The following is a 20,417-nucleotide window of genomic DNA, read 5'->3' as shown; positions in this document are numbered from 1 at the left end:
GTGCAGAAGATATGTGGTTTGTGAAAAATGGGTCCAATATTTACTTTGGTGACCATGGGGCGACAGAATCGGTCATAATCTGTGTTCACATTCACTTCTCTCATTGGAGTTAACAGACTCAGGACATGTCGCTAGTCTCTTGAAGCGGCGGAGTGGCGAAACCCATGTAACACAGATACAGGAAACTGACTCTCAGTGTGCCGCCTGTCTCTGGTAGCATTAAAAGCAGAACTACTCGTTTCTGTAACACCACGTATCCTGAGGCAGTGAGGGTCCTTAACTCCTCATCATCAGTTCAGTCCTTGAACTTAACCTAAACTGTGTCCCCTAGCGGGTCTCTTAATGCACCAAACACTTGTGTTTTAAATTTACTCTGTAAGACTATTTGCACATTTATGCTGATGTGTATTTATATTGTTTTATTGATGTGTATTTGTTTTTGTCTACCCTTGCACACACCAAGACAAATTCCAATCAGTGTTTATTCAGTCTTGTGAAGGGCTCATTGCACGGGTGGAATATGATCTCACAAAAGTCTAAAATGCAAGTCTCCTTCAAAAATAATCCAAGGAACACTGTAGAGTTTGTTCAAAATTAAAATTACCTTATTTTACATGGTAATAATTGTTTAAAATGACCAACGCGTTGCGACTGACATGGGTCTTCATCAGGGTCATTGTCAGCATTCAGCAGTAGCTTGCACACCTATATTGTGTTACACTAATCAGTAGAGTTGGTGGGTAGTTCTCCACCAATGTGCAAGCCTACAGTATCGGTCCAAAACAAGGAAATGATACTGTACATCATCAATCGAGAGGAGAAAAATGGGGAAATAAAGGGAGGGGAACTGGAAGGAAGTGAAAGAAAAAAAGAGGAGATGAGGGGTAAACCACTGAATGCTGACAATGACCCTGATGAAGACCTATGGCCGTCGCAACGTGTTGGTCATTTTAAACAATTATTGCTATATAAAATAAAGACATTTTAATTTGTACAAACTCTACAGTTTGCCTTGAATTATTTTTGAAGGAGACTTGCATTTTATACTTTTTTGAGATCATATTCCACCCATGCAATGAGCCTTTCACAAGACTGAATAAGCACAGTACACCTGAAGGATCCAAAGAGCCCCTGTATGTGATTACCACAAAGACCCAGCAGCGCTTCTACTCCATCGTATCCAGTCAATGTTTCATAATGAATTATTGAATCTTTCACATTACACACAATCATTTAAATATATCTATTATAGAAGCTTTAAAGAAGACTGTCCAACTTTTATTTGAAGACTGCAGGAATAAGTATATCTCAAGAATAATACTGTATATCAGATGCTGTATATGAGGCTTTATAAAAGCCAATAATTGATCAGCAAAAGTACCAAATTACTACTCAAAATCTTGTACTTGCATGAGATAACTACATCGATGCAAACAGACCCTCTTTACTCTCATCCTTGGGAAAAATTCAGTGTGTGTATTTCCATTTGTTTATGTGTGATAACTCACAGAGCCATCTCGAACTGTTCCAGCCATTTCTTCTTCAGTTCTCTGGTTTTGAAGAATAAATCGTATCCAGGCCCCCCACAGCCGTCCAGCAGGATGAACGAATAGGACCACTGTTGACAAACACACACTGTTAGCTTATTAAGGACGCCTAATAGATGTACGGTCTGGTATAATTGGTGTTATAGAGTAGTATATAGACCTTCTTATTGTCCTTTTCTCCTGTGGTTTCGTCTCGTATCTGGTACTGCTGTAGCTCAATGATATCCCTTAGCTCAAATGTATCTCCGCTCTTCTTCTTACAGATAAACATGGCTTTATCGAAGAGGAATGCATACCTGACGAACAGCCACAGATACAACAGGTCAGATACTTTAACACATGAGGGGTACAGGATACACTGAGACACAAACAACACACACCTGTCCTGTTTAGACTTTTTCTCCGGGCTGCAGATCTTCAGCTCTCCGTCGATCTTGGGGCGACCGTAGAAAGCTAGAGACTGAGTCTGAGGAGCAGAAGAGAGCGAGGATGACCGGTGAGGAAAAAACTCAATTAAAGAGCCAAAAATAAATTAAAACGGAATCATGTGACCTCACCATGTTTTCTATGGACAACTGGAAGGTGGTGATCTGCCTGATGATCTCGTTGTCTCGCTTCACCTCGTTCACACACTGCGCCAAGTCCTGCAAACAATCACACACACATAGACGAATGAATGAATGTTTAAATATCCTAAATTTAAGTTGGCGATTGACATAAACACACATATACGTAACACACTTACTCTCATGGCATCAAGAGCTGTGCGGAGGTTGTCCTTCTCTGCACAGTCAGTGGTGTGCTTCAACAGCTCCTGCAGACACAAACAGACAAATTATAGACAAACTAGAGAAATGAATATGCACGGGTGTAATGCAGCTACACACCAGTGGTGGAGGAAGTACTCAGATCCTTAACTTAAGTGAAAGTACTAATACCACACTCTAGAAATACAAGTAGAAGTAAGTAAGTAAAAGTCCTGCATTGATGTAAGTATATAAGTATAGATAATAATCATGGAAAATAATCAATGAAAATGGATAATAATCAGGAAAATAAAATATGAAATGTACTCAATGCATCAATTATTACATATTATATCATTAGATTATTATTACTCATGCATTAATGTAAAAGCAGGATTTTACTGTTGTTGGTCGAGGTGGAACTATTTTGTCTAGGACTGCAACCACTGATTATTTCTATTATGGATTAATCTGCTGATTATTTTTTCTTCAATTAATCAATTGATTGTTTGGATTGTGAAACTGAAAATAGTGAGAAAAGCCTGTTACATTTACACAGAGCCCAAATCAAAATGCTTGTTTTGTACAACCAAAAGGTTGCAGAAATGAGTCCTTAAACCCGGAAATGAGTTAGCATTTTAGCACTTCCAGTTCCCTCTTCTTGAAGTCAATGGGTTATTTGAATGGGTTTTAAGTTTGATGCCTGAAATAAGGTCTGTGGTTAACACAAGCTTAAGAGAGATTTTAACGTTTTGTTCTACGATATAAAATAGGTCAGTAAATACCCCACTTGTGAATTTTAAAGCCTTTATGTGTCTTAAAAAAGGCGGTTGCTAACAAGTGGCTAAATGAGACTACTCATGTGACCATGGTGTAGTTTGTTTATAGCCTAACATTAGCTTTTTACTTCTGGTGATTATATTCACACTTCAGAAATCATAAAAGTGGTGTTCATTTGTGGAGATTATCTTACTGAACAAAACGTGAACGTATCATAAATGTTTGTTTCCCACAGAGTTTATTTTCTGCAATAATCCAAAACCCAATGGAAAAATCCCATTAGCTTTTTGTCGAGAGAACAGGGGCTTACTTCCTGGTTAGCCTACAAAAATACGTCATTCCTGCACCCCTCTATAGTCCAAACCTCAAAACTATTCAAAATGAATAAAAAATAATTAAAAGGTAAAGCAGCAAGTCCATGAAATGTTTTTGCATGAAATATGACGATTATCAAAATAGTTGCAAATTAATTTTCAGTCAGTCCTCTTATCGCTGTAAACTGCACTTTTACAGTATAACAAACAAAACATCATATTATATAAGCTCTAGTTACGTTTTGTATGCACAAATCTTAATGTGTAAAGTAACTAAAGCTGCCAGATCCCTCTGAAATATGGAGTAGAAGTATAAAGTGGCATGGAAACAAAAGACTCCTCAAATACCACAAATAAGTAAAGTACTTATAGAGTAAATGTGCTTAGTTACATTCCATCAACGCTACAAACACATGAAACACACACCTGTACAAACATACCTGTAACAGCAGGTGATATTTGAGGACCCTCTGCATAGGGACCATGAGTAAATCCCTGAGAGAAAAACGTCGACTATTTGCTCTGTTTGAACACTCCTGAGAGAGAGAGAGAGAGAGAGAGAGAGAGAGAGAGAGAGAGAGAGAAAGGGAAGTAAACATCTGCAGTAAACCATAGACGTGTTAAGAGGATGTTGTGCAGCAGAATCAGCCTTTCAGTTTTCCCTCGTGGCCAAATGCTGTACACAAACAAAAAACTCCCCTCCCTGGGAAAGCATTTCCCATGTACAGTGGACCATCATTATAAAAGCCATGTCTGACAGGACACCTCAAACGGCACACAGGGCCAGTTACTATTCTTTGTATTATACATTCTTAAACCATGAAGTTTTAATATTTGTCAAACCTAATTGAGGCGTAGAAATAATGTACAGTGACACTACCTTTAGTTCAGATTGAATCGGCACAAATTTGAACTTGAAACTATCTGAAACTACCTTTGAAGGTGCTAATACTGGACTGGAGGCATATCTGTTGGCTCTCAATGGCTCTAAACATGGCGACAACGAGCCGGTGTTATATCGAAGTCTGTTCCCCCGTCTAATAGTGTTTCGTTTGTTTAAGGGTAAGGGTTGGTTCAGGTTTAGGTAGGGGGGAAACATATCTACAGGGAAACAGTAATCAACACAACAGCGACGGCTCGCAGCTAACGGTGCTAACAGCGCTAACAGTGCTGACAGAACTAACAGTGTTAAGCCACTTCCTAATCTTCTGCTGTGTAAAAAATTACTGTTCAGTGCTTCTGTGTTTTAGAGTGTGTCTTCCTCACCTCCAGTTTCATTTTGATGTCCTCCCTCTCATTCGAAAGCTTGTCCAGGTGTTTTGTCGCCGTTTCCACTTGACTACAGTAACGACCGTACAGTAAGAGCCTGAGTGGGGTTGAAGTATATTAGAACATCTTATAACGTACATGTATTTGTAGTGTATGAAAGAAAAAGGTGTATCTGTGTGTACCTCTCCTTGTACTTCAGAAACACCTGGTACAGGTTCTTGGCTCCATAATCTAAGATGGAACTCCGAACCTCCACCAATAAATTACGATGGGTGTCGGCCAAATCCTACAAATATGCAGAAAACATATAAACAAGGCGAAATAAATAAAGGTAAAGATGAACTGTATACGTATCCAGGTTTAGATAATCTCGTCCCGTACCACTATGTTGATGAAGATACTCTCTATGTCTGGAGCCTTGAGAAACTTTTGAAGAGGCTTCATAAAGTGCTGCACAAAAACAGAAAGCATGGTTGTTACTCTCTCTTTAAATGTGCGTATAAATGTCTGTTTGCTCGTGTGCGTCTGTGTGCGAGTGACTTTTTCCCCATGTGTGATTTATATGTGTGTAAATGCATGGATCTCCTATCATCAATATGTTACTTGTTTCACACCTGTAATATAGATTCCAGTGTATCGGAGTATTTCTCTTCTGTCTGTCTGATCTCCAGCAGGCAGCACTCTCGTTTGTCGACCCCGGTCTTCTGCTGCTCCAGAAACACATACAGAAACATGTCAAATGAAGCATGAAGAGACCAGTAAAGAGGATATTTTTCTCTTAATCTTTATATATGTTAGCTGTAAAGGACAAAATTTGTAGCATTAAGATTTGTTTTAACTTGTATCTTGATGCTGAATGCTAGAGGCGTTCTCTTTTTCTTCTACTGGTTATGTGATGAAAGTATTTTTTGCTACTTCAGGCAGCATTTTTGGTTGTTTTTGGAGGAAATTTGTTCCATTGTTTCATACATAAAACTGTGGAAGCAGTAGTCCAATTGATGCATAAATATTTGACAAAAAATGGTACAATACTGGCATTTTGTCCCTTGAGGCCCTGTTCATTTCTAACCCTGACTCTCCTGAGGCCTCATTTGCACCAGCAACCGTAGTGTATCATAACCAGATTTTATGAATTATGCAGCTGGGTGACATTTACACATAATGTATTTCCTGGATGGGGATGCTATCTGAAGTTATCTGTTAAAGTAGCTCCTGGAGACACATTGCAAAAAATCTCTGCACAACTCTGGGTGGTTTGGATCAGTGGTTCCCAAACTGGGTGTCAAAACACCCACAAAATAAATCTGAGGGGTCGAGATAATTAACAGCACAGGAAAGCAGAAAATATATTTATGCAACACAAAATTGTGTTTATTTTTTCAGGCTGTCCTCTAATCTTTGCTTTTTTCTTGCACATAACTGAATAATTGTACCGTCTAAGGTAATAATTAGGGCTGTCAATCGATTAAAATATTTAATCTTGATTAATCACATGATTGTCCATAGTTAATTGAGATTAATCACAAATTAATCGCACGTTTTATCTGTTCAAAATGTACCTTAAAGGGAGATTTGTCAAGTATTTAATATTCTTATCAACATGGAATGTTGCTTTATGCAAATGTATGTTTATATTCATTATTGTAAACCAATTAACAACTCAAAACAGGTAATGGATAATGTAGAGCGAGCCGGTCATTGTTGTGAAAGAAACCCTGACTAAAACGGTCCACCAGAGTCCGACATAAGAATTGCGCCCATAGCAACTGTCTGTTATAAAGAAATAGCAGACCGTAGAATGCCGTGATTAACCAATCAGAATCGATTATCGCCGTGTAATAACAGGCAACAACAGCTGTCACTGTGATGACTTGACTACGACTTGCCCCAAACTGCATGTGATTATCATAAAGTGGGCATGTCTGTAAAGGGGAGACTCGTGGGTACCCAGAGAACTCATTTTCCTTCACATATCTTGAGGTCAGAAGTTAAGGGAACCCTTTGAAAATGGCCATGACAGTTTTTCCTCGTCAAGATTTAGCGTAAGGTTGGAGCGTTATTCAGCCTCCTTGGCAACAAACTAGTATGACATGGCTGGTACCAATTGATTCCTAAGGTTTTATAGTTTCATATGATACCAGTATCTTCACTCTAGCTTTAAAACTGAGCCCGCTACAACCTAAAAATTGCAAGTTGCGTTAATGCTTTAAAGAAATTAGTGGCGTTAAAACAAATATGCGTTAACAAGTTATTATCACGTTAACTTTGACTGCCATCGTAATAATCTAAATGTGACAAGAGGTCTCAAGTAAAAATTGCTTATTTTTAAGGCGTCACAAGACAATATTGTTGGGAACCACTGATTTAGATGATCAGACAGAGACCAGACCCTGGATTTCTTGGATGGTCAAAGCCTCCGTACAGCCCAAACCCTTCTTTTTGTTTGAGGTATAATGTTGTGTGGGGTCGACTCACAGCTTCAGGTGGTTCATCCGTCCTCATCAAGTCTTCATAGATCTCGTCTCCTTCGTTCTCTTCGTCCTCCACAAAGTCGTACAAGTCATCATCCTCGTCCACGGTGTCACTGATATACAAGATACATGCACACAACATTGTCATCATCATAATATTTGTCTTGTCAGTACAATCGCCACAGAGAAGCGGAGGGGTCTCTCATCGCCCTGAAGGGGTTTCTTTCACAACAATGACCCGCTACCTGTACATTATCCCGCTTATTACACAGCTACTTACTTAAGAAATCAATAATTTTACACAAAACGGTCCGCCGGAGTGCGACATCAAAGCTGCGCTCATAACAACAGTCTGCTATAAAGAAATAGCAAACCGCCGTGATTAACCAATCAGAATTGAGTATACATCAATGCTGTGTAATAATAAGTAGTATTGTATGATTTATTATTCTAGATGTTTACTTTATTTAGATTTGATTTTTGATAGTGTTTTCTTATGCTAGTTATTTGTTTAGCTGAATTATGTTCTTGTTTAGTGAATTTGGTTTTTGCGTAATTAGTAGTTTGTTTTCTCTTGTTTATGAATTAGGTAACTCTGTGGGCACCCTCGGTTATATAGGTAGGTTGGCAGGTAGGACCAGCATGCATCTGGGTGGCCTTATGTTTTTTTTACCAGAACATGGGAGGCAGCAACATCCATGTTTTCTTTGTGTTTTGTTTGCTTGCTTTTTTTGATAAATAAATCATCAGACAAACATACATTTTGTATGGACAATGGACTTTTGCCTGCGTAAACCACATATCCCTGGTGCGTCAGTGGCCGTTTTATTAAAGTTTGATTGTGATTTTTCCGACAAACGGCCACTACACCATCTCTTAAATTTACGTTTAAAGGTTTGGTAATTAGTGCTCTCTCTTAATTCAATGGGAAGACTGATTTTTTAGTGGTGGGTGGCTCTGATTTTAGAAGACCAAACTTGTTACGTCTGTATTGTAGAACACAGTCCCCTCTGGTAGTTGTTGCCCTGCTACTGCTGCTATCCTTCCACATTATGAACTGACTCAGTGTGGGAGATGTCAGCCCTCATGCCCTCTTTTGAATATATAGAGGTATCAGCTGGGTACTACTTCAGAAGAAAAACAACAAAAGAAGAAAAAGACACATTTTAATGATGCAATGTTTGGACCATCAAGGTCAGGTCAGATAATAAGGTTTTTTATGTATAAAATCTATGAGTTTGGAATGATGGGTGCTTTTCCTAATTGTAGGTGCAGCTGTCATTTTTTTTAACATGGAGGTTTACCTGCCGAAGATCTTGATGGTAAAAACATATCATTACATTTTCTTTGGGAGGATATTATCATTTGAAATAAAAACACTTCAGTCTCCTAACTGCTCATTTTGTTCTAATGGAAATCTAATGACCATATGGTTTGGGAACATCAGGGTAAACTAGAAGTATTAGTTTTGTATAGCAACTGTTTTCTTGCACACTTAAAGTAATTTTGCTTTGTATTTTTATTTTATACTTATTTGTATTTCTTGCAGTTGGTATGGCCTGTATGTACTGTATGCCATGTGTCTGCACGTACTGATGTGTTGTTGAAAATTGTATCTCTTCATCCTCAAGATTATTATTTTAACATTGTAGAAAGACTCACTCTATCTGGTCAGACAGGCCGCTGTAGATCTCATCATCAGGAATGCATCCTTCCAGAGGGAAAGGCCTAAAGGAAGAAAGGTGTAGGGAGAATGACAATAACATGAATATTGTTATCAAGTATTTAATGTTCTTATAGACGAAGCCGGGTTGTAGGTGGAAGTAGACAAGCCTCCATTACTGCTGTGGCACTAAGCAACACTGTAATGTGTGTAAAGGATTTCACTTTGTCATATGTTAAGTCAAGCCCAAGATGACGTCCTCAAATGTCTTATTTTGTCCACAACTCAAAGATATTTAGTTTACTGTTATAGAGGAGTAAAGAAACAAGAAAATATTCACATTTAAGAAGCTGGAATCAGAGAATTTTTCTCTAAGAGTAAAACCCAGTTGTAATAATATAATATGTCTTCATAGGAGAAGTTATAACTGTTGACAAATACTGTACATTAATAAACACTTAAAAGTGTCCTTATATCTGTGTACAACTAAATTACAGTGTATTATAAACCATTTAAAAGATGTTTTACACGGCTCGTAAATGCTAAAAAAGGGGGTATAAAGCAACACAAACGCTGCATTATCACTTCAATTACGTAACAGAGGAAGGAAGTTACTTACTGGAGTCTTCCTTGTGTAGCAATGGATGAGTGAGAGAGGATGGACAACGTGTCTATAACCTGTCACGCACACACACACACACACACACACACACACACAGACAAACAGCATATAGTTAGTATTCCCTGAACAGAAAGAGAGAGACACAGACTTGTAGAGAAACAGTGAGAGCTGTTTCACACTTCAAACATTGACGTTGAATAATTCTCCACCAACCTGGTTTCACTCTTATTCTAACACTGTTTGACTGTGAGAACTGCAGTATCGTGATAAGTTAACTCAGATAAACAATTTCATGAGAGATGTGATCAGAAACAAACTCAAAGACAGCACGCGGCCGTCAAAATTAAACTGATTGTTTTTTCTGATTAAACAACAACGTGTCAGTGAGCTCTAATATCTCGGCCTATCTGGACTTGGTGTTATGTGTTTTAATGTTTTATAACTTCTCCCTCTTCAAAAGCACCTTTGACTTCTGCACTAGTTGAAACTTCTTCCAGAGTTGCAGTGAGAAACACATCAAAATTCAAAATCTGCCTCCTGAACTAAGGTTCTTTTCTTTCAGAGAGACAAATAAAAAGACGTTGGGCCTCTCTTTCATGACACTTCTGTTGAAATAAAATAATCCTACTGTCCAAATAAGGAATATATTTCTCAGTCAGTACTGCTGAACTCTTTTAGTCTGATTTCTACTTTTTTATTCAAGACAGAGAGAAGAGGAAAGACAAAACAAGAAGTGAAAGTCTACAGGAGAAGTTTAGAGAAAAAAACATTTGAATGGACTGATTTACAGTAATGCTTTAAAAAAGACTTTAAAATTAGACATTTTGGGAAAAACGCTGACAATCTTTCTGGTGTAAAGTTAGATGAGAAGATCGATACCACTTTCATGTTTGTTCGTTAAATATGAATTTACTGCTAGCAGCCGCTTAGCATAGCATAGCACAAAGACTGGAAACACTGTAGTGTTGTGCACATGACAATGAAGAACTTGAACAAACAAAATCCACCTACTTCTAAATCTCATTAATAATCACATTATATTTTGTTTGTTTAATCCACATAAAAAATGGAAGTATAAAAATGAAAACTTGTTGTTTAAGGAGGAATATATCCAGGACTACACACAACCACCCCCAAAAAATGGTGAGCTGTTGTTTTTACCAAAACACATTTTTAAATGCAGAACTTTGACACCGAAAACACACCAGAGCAGCGGCGAAGCTGCGACCTCCAGAGATCTGCAAGGCAATGTCTATGGAAAGGTGAGGCGAAGTGCGGCCAAACTAAAAGTTGGGGATAGTTTAACTTTTATAGTTTAACTGAGAGGACCCGCAGTTAATCAGTAAACAGAGTCCTGTGACTCCTGTGACATGTTGACCTATGTTAAAAAAGAACTTCTTCCCACCTGAAACAGGAACACGCCTCCCGGCCGCTGAACAATGTAATTATTGCGGCAAGCCGCACTTCGCCGCTGCCTGGTGTGGTTCTCTATATAATATTCAGAGCATTAATGTAGCAGCGAACAACTACTTCCTTATGTAAAGATATAGAGGAGTAATGTCTACCTGAGCAGAGAATGAAGTCGCTCTCCCTTTGTGTCTTGTAATCTGAGTTTATCTGTGCTTTGTTCAGATAGCCGGACCGGCCGTGTGTTTTTTTTTTTAGTGCATGTTTGAGCGTGCCCCACTGGCTAGCTCACGGCTGCTGCTCTGCACTGTGCTCATACGGCGGTTACAGCTGATAACGCCGTCCCCACCATGACCGTTTCCCTCCAGGTAAATACTGTTAGCTCTGTCAGCGCTGTTGCCGTTGTTTGCACTGTTAGCTGTGAGCTAACATGTTGAGAGCTGGGTGGAGGCAATGGAAATGCTCTGAATATTGAATTTAGCACCTTTAACTTGTAGGGAGGTATTTTCAGTGTGGTATTACTACTTTTAAAAGGATCTTCATACTTCTTCTACCATAAATCATGCTGTTCAGATAACACCACGCCTATGTGTTTACTGTATTTAATGTACTGGTTTACTGACTGGAAGCAGTAAAGTGAAACGAGAAGCTCAGTGACAGTAACACTCTGTTAACTAAACAAAAAGAACAAGTGCTGTAAAAAGACCCCCCAGACATCTTGAGGTTCACCTCCTGTTGACTCATTTCGGTCTTAAAGACACAGCTTCCTCTTACCTTGTACATACAAATCAAACAAGTGCACATTTCAATTCCCCTATTGTTCACACTAAAGCGCTGTGGCTGCACTGCACCGAAAGTGAAAGAGAGCTGTGAAATACTGAATTCATTCGTTCACTCAGACGCTTCAATTAGAGAATCACCAAAGTGCTTCCTGTTAGGGCTGTGTGGGTGTCTGCAAGCTGCAGTGAGGAGTCAGGCTTCTGCTCACGCTTCTGACTTCTACCATAATGACTGGAGTAAGAGTGCACAATGTGTTTCCCTCATGCAGGAGTCATAATTACTGTGCTGTACTGTAATGGATGGATGGATGGATGGATGGAAAGATGGAAAGATGTGATGGGATGATACCTTTGCGAAGTCTCGAACATCAAACAGGTCAAAGGCCTCAAACAGTTCACTCTTTCTGAGTTGAAACTTCTCCTGACAAACTCCCAGAAATGTCCGGATATTCTTCAGGCACAGGAACTAAAAGCAAACACAAAAGTTACATTACTTTTACTGAAACGATCGGTTGATTAATTGATCGACACAACATTTATCAACTACAATTTGAATTTATTGTCTATCAAATTGATAATCTATCAAAAGTTTAAGTCATTTATCAAAGATCAACACTGCAGCCACGCTAGACGTTTTGTGAGGCTGTACTTGAAGCTAAATACTAACATAAGCATGCTAACATGAACACAAAGACAATAGCAGGATTAATATTTACCATGTTTACTCTTATAGTGTAGCATGTTAACATTCTAATATTGCTAATTAGCATGGAAATGCCATTGGTGAGAAAAAGCCAGTGGATCACCAAATCAGTGGGATTCATCCTCTGGGGAACGTGAATGTCGGTACAAAATGTCATGGCGATCCATCAAAGAGTGGTTAAGATATTTCAGTCCGGACCAAAGTGATGGTGATCGACTCAACTAACCGACCGACATGCTGATAGCACCGCTAAAAAAATTAAAGCACTACCTGTGGCATCATTCAGCATAAACACACATACAAACCTTGACAACAATCTAGACTAAAAATTTAAAAGACAAAATAACGTGGCATTACAAACAAATGGAAGATGACCGTAAAGCTGGCATATATAAAGCAAAACCAGTGTTAAACATCACATAAAACATGCAGATTTCCAACAGACTCGATAGATATTTTTGAACATTGTATGATCAAAATATTGTTGAAAATAGTGGGCAACTCCGGAGTCTGAAAACCCTGTGCCTTAAACTTGCTTTATTTCTAATAGCCAGCAGGGGGCGACTCCTCTGGTTGCAAAAAGAAGTCTGATTGTATAGAAGTCTATGAGAAAATGACACTACTTCTTACTTGATTTATTATCTCAGTAAACATTGTAAACATGAGTTTATGGTCTCAATCGCTAGTTTCAAGTCTTCTTCAATATAGCATGATGTTCATTTAGTAAATTATGGTCCCATTTAGAGTCAAATAGACCATAAAGCAGGGTATAATTTAGGGCGTGGCTACCTTGTGATTGACAGGTTGCTACTAGGGCTGTCGCAATAACCGCAATATTGCAATACCTTACTATTGACAAGCCAAGGGGATGGCAAGCAACCGCCACAACCGCTATGTTCACATTTTTTCTTTTTAAAATCTTTGCAAAGGGATTCATTGCTCGCATACTGTATATATCCAGAGCAAGTGCTCTACCTTGTGCGGACATTTTTACTTCTGCAGATATCCGTATCATAGCAACCAGATGCAACCAATTCTAGTGTTCTGCATTTAACTATAAATATTAGTTATTACATGAGTATTTCAGTATTGCATTAGTTTTAAAACTGTCATCTTTGTCATTTAAAAAGCAACAAAATACCTCATAATAGTCTAACAATAAAGCTTATTTATATAGCACTGAAATTAGTATAAATTATGTAATTTGCAAAAAAAACAAAAAAACTATTGTCAATGATGCAGCATATCGCACTGTTGAGCCAACCATTATCACCGCAGGGGAAATTGGGTGACGTCACAGTGAATACGTCCACTTCTTATATAGTCTATGGTTGAATATCATGACATCAGCTGTTTGTCTAATGAGCAAATTATTTAACTTTCTCACATTAAGTGACTCAGTTACTAAATAAACAGTTGCACTTCTTATCAAAGTGCATGTAAATGCTGCACAGCCACACAGACCACAGGAACACGAAGAGCACTGAACCAACACAGAGAAATGTCTGATACTAAAAGAAGCAGTACGAAGGGCAGACTTTTATATCTAATATATATAACTACAAAAGAAACCACAGAGAGTGCAGTGCACAGTGTGTCTGACAAATTGGTCAGACATATGTTGTTTTACATAACTTCCTGAACCAGCTGCTCTCTCTCGCTCTTTCTGTGTCTCTGTCTGTTCAGCAGTGGGAAATGGGGAACTCTAATTTGAGAAAAGGGGAAACGTTGAGATCTAACTGATACTGCTGCACACATCACATCACTCTGTCAGGCACACAGACATACATCCCTGCAGCATAGCGTAGTGTTGCAAGAGCACAGGGAAGATCCTCTACTTGTGTAATATCATCAGGTGAGTGTGTGTGTGTACACGTCAGAGTGGACTCCCGTCTTCTGTTAATCACCGGATGTTTCTTAACCGCTCTTGACCTCACGGGATTTCCCAGAGTTTCACATGCACATGTCGAAGCACATTAACCCCTGCACACACACACACACACACACACAAACTTGAAGACATCACGGTGAGTCCTATCAGATACAATCAAGGATTCCCCTCGAGACATTTAGGCTAATAAGCACGTGACATCCTGTCTCTTCTTCTTTGTCACACACTCTTTGTTCTCTGTCTTTCTCATGTCTCCGTCTCATATTTTGCTCACCCCCTGACTTGGAATCCTCTCTGTCCCCTCAGACACAACCCATCTTGGTGTTTTTCTTACTTCTGCCAGATTATGTTTTCAAACCAGTTTGCTTGACTGCTTGTTTATTAGTTAGGATGATATCTCAAAAGCTTGACAAGAGGATGAAATTTGGTGAAAAGACAGTCCATGATCCAAGTTTTTAGTGTGGATCTGGATTCGGGTTAACCCAGGTATTTTCAGAAAAACATTCTTAAAGTAATAGTCGGGAAAAATGATTATTCACTTTCTTGTTGAGAGTTAGATGAGAAGATTGATGCCACTCTCAAGTTTGTACAAAAAATATGCTGGAGCCAGCAGCCAGTTAGCTTAGCTTAGCATAAAGACTGGGGACGGAGGGAAAACGCTAGCTTGGTTCTGTCCAAAGGTAACAAAATCCACCTACCAGCATCTCTAAAAGTTCACTAATCAACCAACACGTTCTCATCCCAACTCGTCGTATACTGACGCTTTGTCAGTCACTTTTCGGGCGCAGTAAACACATGGTAAATGTTGTGAATTAAACAAAAACACTTGCTTTGGTTTAGGCAACAAAACCACTTATTTAGGTTTAGGAAAAAAACATCCTTGTTGGCCCTTAAAATTAGCACTTGACGTTATCACGGAACACGAACAAACAGCTGATTGTAAAGTGAAAGTGAAACGTAACGCACGGGACACGAACATCGGTCTCCTGGATGAAAGCCTTGTGTTGTTGGACCCATCCACCTCCCCTCCCATCCGCCCAGTGTGTGTGTCTTTCGCTCTTTAAACTATGTCACCACAGCACTTTCCCTGAGCGTCTACTGTTGCCGTGGATGGGCTTACATTTTAGTTAATGGAAAGCCCGCTGCATCTCATACCGCCACTAAAGGGTGCCTTGTACAGCGACATCGAACGGCAAGACAAAGCGTCGGTATTTGAATGAGAACGGGCTGAATCAACATGTTACAGTATATCTTGTTTGTTTAATCTGTACAAAAAATAAAATGTAAATGCGATAACCTGTTTTACAGGGGGTTTTGCGTCGGGTTGTTTCTTGGCTGAGATTTAGCTGCCAGGCTACAGAAAGTTACTGCTCACAGTCAAGAGATACTCTGGATATAACGGCATATGTAACAGATATAATGTGATGATTAGTAGTGAGCTTTAGACGTGCTAGTGGGCAGATTATGTCTCCTTTCCCCTGTTCCCTGTCTTAAAGCTAAGTTAGTTAAAACATATTGACAAAATCTCATTGCACATGCTTTGTTTTACTTTCTAGTTGTTTCTCTTTGTCTGTTCTTCTTCATCATCATCCCCTCCTCACACTCTACACCTCTACGCTCCCCCGATGTGAGCAGATACAGATCACAGTATTTTCCTATCGGACAGCCTTGGGGCTTCAGTGCTGCTGCCTGGTCGCTAAGGAAATGGCCTATGGAAATGGATCAGGAAGAGGTTTGTGTGTGTGTGTGAGTGTGTTACCTGGGACATCTGTGGACGCAGATTGATCTCTCTCAGGTTGACGGCCTGAGGCAGCAGGTTGTTGAGCAACTGGCAGAGCAGCACACCATCTCTCAGAGCCTGAGCCAGGTCACACACCTGGTACAACACACACACACAAAATCAGACTGGTGAACCAAGATGATGTGTGTTCATGTGCAGGTGTGTGTGTTGTATGTGAAACAGCTGATTTACCTGTGCGCCCTCCCATGTGACCCGGTGGTTCTCAGGAAGAACTCGACAGTCGATCAACCACATCGCACACTGCCGCCACAACTCCATCTTTGTTTCCTGATAGATAGATGAGACAAGACTTTGCTACACCACATACATTCTCACAGGCACAATATTCAGTAACCAGTGAGCACTATTGCTCTGTACAACACCCAGTAGCAGTAAATCAGTCAGTCAGATCAAGTTAACGCTCTCCTGACAATCAGAGAGGAGTTAGCTTCACAAGAAGCCAGGAACAAAGTTTTTTAGATTATTTGTGGAGTATCACACTAAATTCAAATGTATTCACTGTCTGAATTCACACATATGAAAATCCCTTGAGGCGTGACAACTTTTGCTCCCTCATTACACAAATAAAGAAGTTCTAAATCTCACTTAGTCAGTTTTACTTCTGTTTTCCTTGGTGAAGTGGAACCTGGATATGGAAATTATTGAAGAGGTATTCAATCAGTCTGAGACCAAATCAGTTGGCCTACAGCGAACACTGCAGCAGCCACTCTCACTCCGTCCTTTCAGTGAAATATTGAAGCGGCCTTCTTGAAACCTGGTAAAATAACAAAAAGGCCACTACTCCACTAGAAAACGTAATAATTTTTTCTACCTTCATATCAGTGTAGGATGAGTATTACAAACAGCTCTCACCTTCAGTTTCTCCTGGCACTTCTATGTCTTCTTTCTCGGTGTTCTCCTCCTTTCATTATCTCATTGACAGACTTCAGCGCTCTCGTTCTGCCTTTCTTCCGTGGTGGGTGTTCTGCAGAGCTGCACCGTGTCGAAGACTTTTAACTTCATCCCGCAACTTCCTTTTTCCTCTGACGCACCCTCACAGCCATACACACATGCACACACACACACGTACACACACACACACACACCAACTGCTGCTGCTGCTGCTGCTGCTGCGGCTGTTGCTGCTGCTATGAGTGGTGCATGTTGATAAAAGCAGAGTGTGATCTCTGTGTGAAATGGTGTGAATTATAGAAGAGAATAAGAGTGAGTGTGTATACGTGCAGTACAGAACACAAGTTTAACAAACTATAAATGTGTTGCAAGGGCAGCCACAACATTATTTAGACAGCCCCTCCCAAACAAACCTCTAATGTGGTGAAATTACCTTATTTGAGGTAGTCGATGCAAATATTATTTAAGTTTGTGGAGGTCATATGGACAATTTATTAGGGCTGAGTATTTGCAAGAATCTGGCGATATGAAACGTATCATGAAACAGGGGTTACGATTCAATGTATTGCAATATATTGCAATACTGTAAGCAAGGCGATATATTGTTATTTTTTAAAATCTAGTCTAGGAAAGCTTTCATAGTATAAAGAACACAAAGCCATATGCATAAAATCTGAGTAATTTTTAAAAAAAAACATTTTTATACAATCAGAACAGTGGGATCTGCATTTTAATTTGTCACAGTCCCTGTAACATCAACATCATAGCACCACTTTGAGAGGGCACATACACTGAGAGGGCGCATATCTTTGCAAATGAAATAATTAGGGCTGTGAATCGATTCAAATATTTATAGCTAGTATGACATGTTTGGTACCAATGGATTCCTTATGTTTCTAGTTTCATATTATGCCAGTATTTTCACTTTAGCCTTAAAACTGAGCCTACAGGAGCTAGGAGCTACACCCTGAAAATCGCAAGTTGCGTTAAAGAAATTAGTTGTGCATTAATGCGTTAGTATTGCTTTAACAGCCCTAGAAATAGAGTATTGACTGAGTTAATCGTTGCATGTAAACTATTAATAAAAAAAATCAATAGTGTTTTTGAGAATCAATACAGTATCACAAAATATAATATCGTGATGCTCGATATTTTCAAACACCCATACAATTTAGAAGCATCAAGTTGAAAGTTTCTTCACAAAGATCCACAAGATGTCTCTAAAATGCTGTAAGAATAACACAATAACAAAAGATTAAATATGTTACAGTATGTTAAGAGGAAACTACAAAAGTAAAATCCTATATCTATATATGAGCAGCAGCGAGACAGACTGCTGTCATGATATCATTTAAAGAAAAATCCAGGAGCTTCTTAATGAATAATGGAGCAGCTGCTCGGACACTGACAGCACCCAGTGGTGATTTTACTGGATTCACAGCTGAGAATCTCACCAATCAAAACTCCTTCACATGTAACATCTCAAACAAAGACTCTATGAGTCACTTATTTAGTGTCACTGGATCAGCAAAAAGACTTAACCAGTGATATCAGTAATTAAAGCCATTAAGTTCTGATGTAAAACACAGGGTGACACATTTGATGTACATTTACTCAAATACAATTCTGAGGTACTTGCTCCTTCCATTATATGCTAATTTGTACTTCTGCTACACTGCAATTAGAGGGAAATATTGTACATTTTAGTCCTCTACATTATTTTGAATGCTGTAGTTATTTGCAGATTTTCCATGCAAAACACATGACCAATTCAAAATATTATGAACTGTTAAAAATGAAGTATCCAACAGTATGTAACATACTTAAAATGATCTATCTGACGAACAGCTACAACATATACACTTCGACAGGGACAATTTTCTTGCATTATGAGTGCTTTTACTCCTATTCACAAATTTGTATGGCTGATTTAGGAGTTTATCATTAATAGTCCAGAGCATAAATGATTCGACCAGACTAACAAACTGTATTTATCACTATATCACTGTATACTGTGATATTCTTCACTGACTGAAAATAGATGTTGCTGTGTTAGAAGCACAGCATATCGATGGAGAACAAAATAACTATATTTAAGTTGCAGTCTTTTCTGCAGTCAAACATAACAGAGGGAAGGGTGTGTTGATATGCCTCCACTGAAGCAGAACGTTTCAAACTCTACGTAAGAGATGTGATCAAGAAGGAAGAGTAGCTTTTAAGGGCCTGATTGAGGGGCGGAGAAATGCATTTACTGCTGTAGGCTATAACTCATATGACACAAACGTTTTCACTTCCCTGCATCCTCTCAAAAAACATCATAAGGAGTGACAAGTGAATAATAATAATGATAATAATAATACATCAAACTTACATTTTGCCAAGGGGAAACTGTATTTTCACCTTTCCAGCTACAGTTCATCTTCTGGAGCTTCATCATAACCAAGGACACTTTGATAGGACAGATGGTTGCTGCTGTGAAAGCTTGAAACACGGTTTGCAGATTGAGGACGGTTTCTTAAAAGGGCACTCCAGTGATTTAGTAATGCACGTCCATAAAGTTGGGGGACCTGTGAGAGATAGATAAAAAACAAAAAACAACAGTCAAAATGGAAGCAGTGGAGAACTTTTAGCTGAGATATCCTAACTTAGTCCATAAATGCTTAAACCTACATTACCCATAATGCTCCATAGCATATTTTCTTAGATGCTCCCAGCCTAGTAAACAACACCCATGTCTTTCTAATTCAGTGCTCCTAGTTTGTGATCAAGACATAATGCAACTTAACACAGGCTGAGTGGTAGTCTTCATGATAAGTAAATTTACCTTTTATGTGTAAAATTGGTGGAGTGCCCCTTTAAATCACTGGTTCCCAACCTGTGGGTCACCAAAACTGTGTGGGGGTTCGCTAGGTCTTTTTGTTTTAAGGGGTGTATCAACTTTTTATAAATATGCAGTTGGCTAATATCTCAGCATTTCATTAATTTCTGTGAATAAAAAAGTAAATGAAATAGTCATTTTTAAAGTTTACTGTAGATTATTATTTAATATACCGGTATGAACCTTTTGCCTTCCCTTTCTGCTGAACAGCACTGTCCTGCATTAGAAATGTATGCAGTTAAATCAACCAAAGAGCTAATTGAACAATGGCCAAGCGTCAAGGAGAAGAAAACACTGAATTTGTCAAAAAAAAGAAGAAGTAAGTAAATCAAAAAAAGACATAATACAGAGAATTGTAACAGGAAAACGTATCTCTGATGCAATATTCATAGGAAATGATCTGCTCAAAATTCATTCAAATTGCTCATTTTACACAAACTTCCTGCAGTTATTGCGTTCACTATTTGGGTTAATTATACAGTTGTTCTAAACTATTATTGTTATGCATTGAATATAATATGAAATATCCATAAAATATGTCACTTAGTCAGGGGTCTTCAGTTTATTCAATGATAGAAAAGGAAAAAGGTTGGGAACCACTGCTTTAAATCACCCTGAGAGAAAAGGCCTGTATCACTTTTTACTTCAACACTAG

General features: G+C 38.8%; 1 protein-coding gene across 11 annotated transcripts in view; it reads right to left on the bottom strand.

The window, feature by feature from the left end:
- The window catches only part of LOC119484867 (proto-oncogene vav-like), a 37,938-nt gene that overhangs the window by 9,393 nt on the left and 8,128 nt on the right, over positions 1-20,417 (bottom strand). For 6 of the 11 annotated variants that reach the window (XM_037764019.1, XM_037764016.1, XM_037764024.1 and 3 more), the window contains 18 exons: positions 19,256-19,451; positions 16,846-17,120; positions 16,165-16,260; positions 15,952-16,068; positions 11,948-12,064; positions 9,410-9,468; positions 8,790-8,855; positions 7,132-7,240; positions 5,271-5,363; positions 5,038-5,106; positions 4,839-4,942; positions 4,654-4,753; positions 3,828-3,923; positions 2,293-2,361; positions 2,105-2,191; positions 1,928-2,013; positions 1,708-1,843; positions 1,509-1,618 (listed from right to left, as the gene is read on the bottom strand). In XM_037764019.1, the coding sequence (XP_037619947.1) occupies positions 1,509-1,618; positions 1,708-1,843; positions 1,928-2,013; positions 2,105-2,191; positions 2,293-2,361; positions 3,828-3,923; positions 4,654-4,753; positions 4,839-4,942; positions 5,038-5,106; positions 5,271-5,363; positions 7,132-7,240; positions 8,790-8,855; positions 9,410-9,468; positions 11,948-12,064; positions 15,952-16,068; positions 16,165-16,251 (1,505 nt within the window). In that variant the 5' untranslated portion in view covers positions 16,252-16,260; positions 16,846-17,120; positions 19,256-19,451. Of the gene's footprint in view, positions 1-1,508; positions 1,619-1,707; positions 1,844-1,927; positions 2,014-2,104; positions 2,192-2,292; positions 2,362-3,827; positions 3,924-4,653; positions 4,754-4,838; positions 4,943-5,037; positions 5,107-5,270; positions 5,364-7,131; positions 7,241-8,789; positions 8,856-9,409; positions 9,469-11,947; positions 12,065-15,951; positions 16,069-16,164; positions 16,261-16,578; positions 16,771-16,845; positions 17,160-19,255; positions 19,452-20,417 lie in introns of all 11 variants that reach the window. The other 5 variants (XM_037764021.1, XM_037764020.1, XM_037764022.1 and 2 more) reach the window with 5 other exon arrangements.

This window comes from Sebastes umbrosus, chromosome 3 (genome assembly GCF_015220745.1).
Source record: "Sebastes umbrosus isolate fSebUmb1 chromosome 3, fSebUmb1.pri, whole genome shotgun sequence".
Taxonomy (NCBI): Eukaryota; Metazoa; Chordata; class Actinopteri; order Perciformes; family Sebastidae; genus Sebastes; species Sebastes umbrosus.
The sequence above is the reverse complement of the archived record's forward strand: the minus strand, read 5'-3'. Positions and strand labels throughout refer to the sequence as shown.